Genomic DNA, 7,577 nt, shown 5'->3' on the forward strand with positions numbered 1-7,577 from the left:
GACCACAAAAATAAAAATAAAAACTAAATAATATTAAAGAACTATATATAGACAATATATAGAATGAAAATTATAATTAATAATTTTAGAATTAGTGGAAAACATATGAAACCGTAATATAAATTACTCATCGACTTATATTTGTGGTATTTATAAAAACAACCAAGTTTTGCAAAGTTATAAATGTAAAAATGTTTTAATTGGCAATTTACTTTCAATCCAAATGGTTTTTGTCCAAGCTAAGTTTACCATCAGTGCGCATCGAAGGTTGTGCCGAGAGTTGCTTACTGCGCTCCAAGTGGCTCTTGGCAAACTATATCGATGTGTGCTTTCTACGGGGAGCGGTGGGTAGAGGGGAAGTGACTTTTTTCGCCGGACGCGCCGTCTATATTTATGGCGGGCAACTAAGCCCGCACCGCAACTACGTTTATAATATCTTTGACTGTGCGTCGCTCTTTGGCTCTAGTTCGCATACGTAATTAAAAATCAAGTACAGACGCTCACCGTAGCTAATGAACGTCACTCAAATCCAAGCAAGCGCAGATCAAACTAGCTCCGTTGGGATCATTTAACTTCAAGGAAACGCGTATAACCTGTAACGTTCCATTACTGTCTAACTCACAGTGACTCACGAGTGTCCCTTTCGCACGCGTGTAGCTATGAAAGAACGAGCAATCGTGACAATTTTTTCAATATTTTCCAACTCTGTCTAACCCATTCATAACTCGACAATATCGTTTATAGATTTCATATTAAGGATACTAACAGAGTGTACCACAGGCCAACCTAATAGATTACTTTTTCAAAAGTTACCGTGCTCACAGACAGACAGACATATATGCAGACAGGCAAACGTAGAGACAGACACATTCGTAAAAACTTATTTTTCGCATTCAGAGAAATTGAAAATTTAAATTGCGATTCCGAATATAAAAAAATACATCTATCGCTAATGATCGCTAGAAACTAAAATGTTTGAAACTCCACCGCTCAGTTTTCTTGAAATAAAAATTATTTCGTACTTCTCACTAAATATAATAAGAATATAATTGTTTAGTTTCTGATTTTCATAATGCACAAATTGGAAGATAAACAATTATTTTTATTCCATTTACATTTGCTTTAATTTTATTTAGGAACGAGTTCGCAATTTTATGACAAAGAAGTACAGTCCTGAAGTTTTTATTGACCATGAAACATAACTTTTACTCATAGTTTCAAAACTATTAAAGCTCGTAATTGATCTGTAGGTTTTCTATTAATATGAAAATATAAACGCACAATTAAATCTACGGTACATGGAGAAAATGTACAAGTATTGTAATTTAAGAGTACTTAAAGTCATTCAAAAATAATTTTTGTCTACTGTTGAAAATAATTCACTTTCATGCATCTGTTCGAGCCAAATAAGAAGCACAAATTATATTTGAATTGCCATAGTTACCTTCAAACTATACAATAATTATGTATTTATAAGCTTTCTTAAAATACTTCTCAATTTTTCTCATGACTAAGTACTAATCTTAATATTTTATAAGAATAAGAATTTTTTAAATTAATGATTTTACCTAATACTACCTAGCGAAAACATTGGATATTGTTTAGGAACAATGTAAGGGCGCTCTAGTATATACGGCAAAAGATAATTTGAAACAAAATTATGAATACACTTTCTCACCAATTTCAACGGATAACAGCTCTACTGATTTTCGAATTAACTTATTTATGCTGAAACCTTAAAAAAAGTCTCCGACAAATTTCATCCCTAATTTTTTTAATACTCTGAAAAGAAGAATTCATTTATTTGCATGTGTTTGTGATTCTTCGGTGTTTGATATTCTAACTTATCACTTGTGCAATGGACGATTGTATTTGAAATAAATCTAGGCTCATAGCACTGGAGGTGAACACAATTTTTTACGAGGTATTCTTATAATGTTGGTTTCTAATTGTAAATTACGTCGATATGCTTAAGTCAGCAAAAGTGCATTGCACTTTCTGATTAATTACATTGTTCTTTTGAAGTTTTTAATTTAAAAAAAGCAATAAAAAAACGTTAACACATCAAATCATAAGTTTGTACATATAAATAACCGTTGACATACAAAATTGGGTTATCATGAACGACGCAATAATGGATATTTTCTGCTGCCTTTAATAAATCTTATTTAAGATTCTTCAGATTATACATGCGCAAATTAACGGGTTTCTAAAGAACAAATACCTCTGGCAAATAAACTTTAAACTTATCTATCCCATTGTGAAATACTCGTATAATTTATCATTGACAATGAGCCAGCAACTGTTATATGTACTTAGCCTCTAATGGAACGTTTTGTGAAAGTAATCTGCTCGCATTCAAATGACATCTTCATGAAATTTTACATCTAGCAGTTTCCTGGATTAAAAAAAAATGAAGATCCTTATTAGTACACTTTTCTACACCTTAGGAATTTCCCTAGGTTTTATTGGTCAGTATAATTATAATACAATATTGTATCTACAATTGTAAGTAAATTTCTTATTACATATTTTGTTTTCTATTTAAGCACTTGACAAACCACTCATTTTGTTCAGCCTGAAGGATAAGATATTTGGGACAATTATTTTAATATTAAACCTTTATATGAGCTCTTAGAGCGTAACATTTTCAAATGGAGAAGGCTGCGTCTCACAGTCCCCAAATTTGATACGAATAGCATTTTTGCAAAAATTTGGTTGATTTAAAAAGTAAAATAGTAATTTGTACACACAAACTGGATTAAAATATCGGATGTGTTCTACTGGCTAATATAAAATGCTGGTGTCGTGCGTTCATTTCCCAGTATTTTTGTTGTCAATTTTTTAGCATTTTGAACATGAATTTGAATACAACCCCCCCCCCCCCTTCGCCAACAACCTGTTACTATACGGGGCACTGGGTATTTTTCAAAAATAATCCTTCTTTTGCAAATAATTTTAAAGTACTATTTTCTGATAATTTGTATCCCTATCATAGTTTTATTTAAAATAATGAAAGTACGAAAAAAAATCTGCCCACTATGCGGGCAGATTCTCATTGCGCGCTGCTTGCTTCGCTCGCCAGTTTGAGTGCGCCTAGGGCACGCATTGATGGTTCTCTGTATTAAAATTAAAGGTCAAATCATCGACAACTGTAATTTTTTAATTGTAAATTCTCTTCGTTAAAGCTCCTTCGGCCTTAAAAAAAACGTTATCATCACGTATTTCGTGCTCCGCACTCGATTTTGTCAAAATTAGGAACTTTTTTACATTATATTTAACTCTATTATATCAAATGTATATTTTATTCATTTCTGTGTCGCGGTCTCTGATTGCTTATTCAGATATCGCAAAATAATGTATAAATTTGATTTATTATTGTTACTTTAATATTTGTTTCTTATGTTTCATCAAATTTTATTCTCAGCTATCCTGAAAAATGTAGATCAATTGAATTAATTTATATTCTTACAATTCATAATATGGATTAGTAATGAAACACAAGTATTTTCATTGTCTTGTTCTTTTAATAAAGAAAAAAGTGTGCATTCTATAAGAAAATTGTTATTAAATACTTTATTGCAAGTTGGGCCGTTTTTCCATACGTTTAATTTTTTATTTTTCAATGCCGTTTTTTACGATTTAAACTAAAAATACGCATCTTGGGACAAAGTGGTTTTGAACGTACATATAATTTATGCCAAATATTTTGTTAAATAAAATATTATTGTAGCTTGTTTTCTTTTTCCAAAAATGTAATTTTTAATTTTAAACATATTTTAAAATAAGAATTGAGAACCAATTTGTAGATATTTGTTGATTGAACAACTTTTGTTTTTCCATTTTTTGTCGTCTCTTGTGCCGTTTTTCTAAAAGTTAATTTCAAAAAATTTTTAATATTGTTTTTTATAAATGAAACAAAACTTATGTATCCTATAAAAAGAGATTAATAACCGATTTTTATATGTGTTTGGGATGCAAAATTTTTGTTCAGGTTTTATTATTTTTTGTGCGATCAAGATTTAAATTTTCGATTTTTCAACAAAATTCAAAAAGTTGTTATGATAGCCTTGCAGGGTTTTCCAAAAGCAGCGTTTTTATTTTCCTAAAATTTTTTAAAATGCGTTGTTTGGCTTAAAATGTTCATTTTTGGGTTTTTTTTTATCTTGGAAATGCCATAAACTCTAATAATATTCTTTTAATCGAACAAAGTCGTAAGGATAAATTGTTCGTGTTTAAAAAATTGGTAAAATGCTCTAACTTTCTGAATTTTCATACAAAATAGCTGGTTAATGAACTAGATCTTTCTTTTTTGTTATTTGATCAATTCCTTTATACAAAATCATTGTTTTATTTTCAGCTTGGCCAAATTGTTAGAAAATTACTCGTCTTATTGTATTTTAGAATGATTAGACACGATAATTTGAATCAAAGTAAATACCACTTGATTAAAAAGTTCCCGGAATCATCACCGTGTGGCGCCCCCTGCTGTCCGATTCACATTTTTTTCGTTTCTGTAGGTTGTCACACCTTTTAACAATATTCCCTGCTTTCTAGCTTGACATTTGTAAATGCAACGCAATTTTAAGTGCATCTGTATTTGTGAATTTCGATTTTTGCAATGCACCATGATAATGCACCGTTGCACAATGCCATCATTATCCGTGAGTTTCTCACCAAAAATTCAACTAATACAATTCCGCAGCCATCAAATTCGCCAGATTTAGCTCCCTTTGAATTTTTTTTTGTTCGATCGACTGAAAAAACCACTACGAGAAACGCGTTTTAGCAGCCGATCGGAGATAGTACAAAAATCGAAAACGGCACTGATGGGCAAACCGAAAATTGAGTATGAAAAATGTTTTGAGAACTGGATCAAGCGCTGGCATAAGTGCGTGGCAGTCGATGGGAATTACTTTGAAGGGGACCACATCAATATTAAAGAATAAACTTATATTTTTTATTTAAAAAAAAAATCCCGGGAACTTTCTGATCAAGGTAGTAAACTTGTAAACTTTCTGGACGAATGGACGCTCCGAATTCACACCCAGGTATGATTTTGGTTGGGATGGCGAAAAAGTTTCATGTAATACAAAAAATCAAAGAAAAGGTTGGTTCATGGAGATGTTCAACATAAAAAAAGAGAAAGAGACGCAATAATTCGATTAATTTAAAAAGAGATCTTTTAAAATATAATAAAGCGCGTGATAATTGAATTATGTATACATTTTTCAAAAAAAAAATATTAAAGATCAAAAAACAAATTTACAAAATGTTAATAGTATAATAAAATATGTAATTTCAAATTAACATCTACCAGTTTTAATAATATTAGCATAAGATGTAATTACACAGGCCCACAAACAAATTAAAGTTGACTAAACTGTGTACGAGATTAGTGTATCCTAATGTATTTTGAGCCGCTGAATCCGAACCCGACCTCAGAATTTAGATTTAACGGCAAAATGTTCCCCTAGCCCAGGGGAGAAGTGAATAATCTAGGGAATTCTGATATCAGCGAAGGTGATATTTGTAAAAGCAAAATGTCTGTACTTGCCAGCTAATAAATGCACTTTAATGTATTTTGAGACACAAATCCGACATCGTAAATTCTCCTAGGCGTTAGATTTTTTCCCTAGCCTATGAGAAAAACTTAAAATCAAGAGAATTCGGGGAACTGCTTATGTAATATTTGTACGATGGCAAGGTAATATCAACATTTATGTTTATTGAATGTAGCCTCAGAATGTCTCCACAGAGTTTTTGTTTTCCCCTAGCCTAGGGGAAAAGTGGAAATTTAAATAAAAGCTTAAGATATTACGCAGACTACATTCACGTGCACAGAAGATGATGAATAAATGCAAAATCTTTTCGTATATTTATACACACGGAAGTCTAGCAGTAAGTCAATATAATCTGCATAAGACCTAAGGCTACTTTTTAAATTTTCACTTTTCCCCCTAGACTAGGGGAAAATAGAAGATCTATATAGAATTTTGGAGGCTACACTTGTACTAGGCGACCTGAGCTACATGAAAAATGTATATTCACTCACAAACTCTAATCAACCTTAGTGTATATAAACAAACTCTGGGTAGAACCTTAAGTTTCTCTTAATTTCCCACTATTTCCTCTAGGCTAGGGGAAATATGACGCTCTTCAGATTGATTTTGAGGTCAAATTTGAATTCAGCTACTCAATAAACATAAAGGTTTGTATCACCTTGCCATCGTACAAATATTACATTAGCAGATCCTAGAATTCTTTTAATTTTAAGTTTTTCCCACCACAGAAAAAACTAAGAATAAAATTTGTTGTAGGAAATTTTTTAGAGCGATACAGTTTTGTTTAGCCAACTTCGCGTTATTTAAAAAACATGTGTTTATCATGGAAAAATAAAAGAAAGTTTAACCGATATTTGTGTAAAGTTTACCCTGTGAAGTTAATTTTTGTTGCAGAGAATCTTTCGTCGGAAATCGATGCAAAGTTTATCTTCTGTTTCTTCTGTGATAGGCTAGGGAAAAAATCTAACGCCTAGGGCATTTGACGAGGCCGAATTCGCGGCTTAAAATACATAAAGGTGCATTTATTAGCTGCCAAGTACAGGCATTCTGCTTTTACAATTATCACCTTCGCTGTTTCCATAATTCCCTAGATTATTCACTTTTCACAATTTAAGGTTTCTCACATTATGTTTTTAAATATTCCTTTCTAAATTTAGTGAACAGAAACACTATGGCATACAACTTGTTGCCGTTCTTTAAAATTCGGTTCTTGGTCAAGTCTCTAAAAACGCCCTTTCTCTAAATATATTTATTTGTTTAAGAGCATGTGACACACTTTAAATACCGATATTACTCGTGCAGAAATTGCTCTATTTTGCCGCATTTGAAAAGTGGCGCTAACAAGGCACACACCAGTTTTCATAGTTTCAAAAACTTCATTAAATCACGATGGGGCACTAATGATGCGTTCAAATTTAATTATCTGTCATTAATAATTGTGAACACAGTGTCGCTATTGCGAATTGAAAATAATAAAATGACTCCCCCATATGCATGTCGGAATTTCATGAGAGATACTATGTTACGACACACATCCTTCACGGTCGAGCTCGTCGAACGTTTTGTCAACCTACTTTCTACATATGAATCAGTGAAAAATTTCCTGATTAAAATAGTAGTTAGACATTTCAGTGATTAATCAGTGATTTAGGATTTATTTGCTAATCAGTTCAGTAACGCCAAAGTAAATCAAGGGAAGTACAACCTCTAAATTTTTAAGTTGACTGTTGTTGTTACTCTTTTACTTAGTAGGCAGTCTGAGAAGTCCCTGAAAAATGAAACACGGAGACGTTTTTTTGGCCAAAGTCGGTTTCATTTTTCAACATACTCTCCTTTTAAGTCGATACAGCGAGTCCAACGATTTTCTAACTTTTTAATACCGTCCGAAAAGTACTCGATCGGAAGGTCTCCAAAATACGCCTCAGTTTCAGCTATGTGCTTCTCATTTGAGTAAAAACGCTTACCGGTGAGCCATCTCTTCAGGTTAGGGAACAAGTAATAGTCGCTGGGGGC

At 32.2% G+C, this 7,577-nt stretch overlaps 1 protein-coding gene across 2 annotated transcripts in view; it reads left to right on the forward strand.

Annotated features, from left to right (window-relative positions):
• Positions 1 to 7,577, forward strand: part of LOC117168064 — a 29,024-nt gene that overhangs the window by 15,925 nt on the left and 5,522 nt on the right. Inside the window, exon 1 of one of the 2 annotated variants that reach the window (XM_033353419.1) lies at positions 2,350 to 2,471. The exons of the other annotated variant lie outside the window; for it this stretch is intronic. Coding sequence (XP_033209310.1) covers positions 2,414 to 2,471 — 58 coding nt within the window. The 5' untranslated portion in view covers positions 2,350 to 2,413. Of the gene's footprint in view, positions 1 to 2,349; positions 2,472 to 7,577 lie in introns of those variants that run through there. 2 annotated transcript variants of the gene reach the window in all.

Source organism: Belonocnema kinseyi, chromosome 2 (genome assembly GCF_010883055.1).
Source record: "Belonocnema kinseyi isolate 2016_QV_RU_SX_M_011 chromosome 2, B_treatae_v1, whole genome shotgun sequence".
Lineage (NCBI taxonomy): Eukaryota > Metazoa > Arthropoda > Insecta > Hymenoptera > Cynipidae > Belonocnema > Belonocnema kinseyi.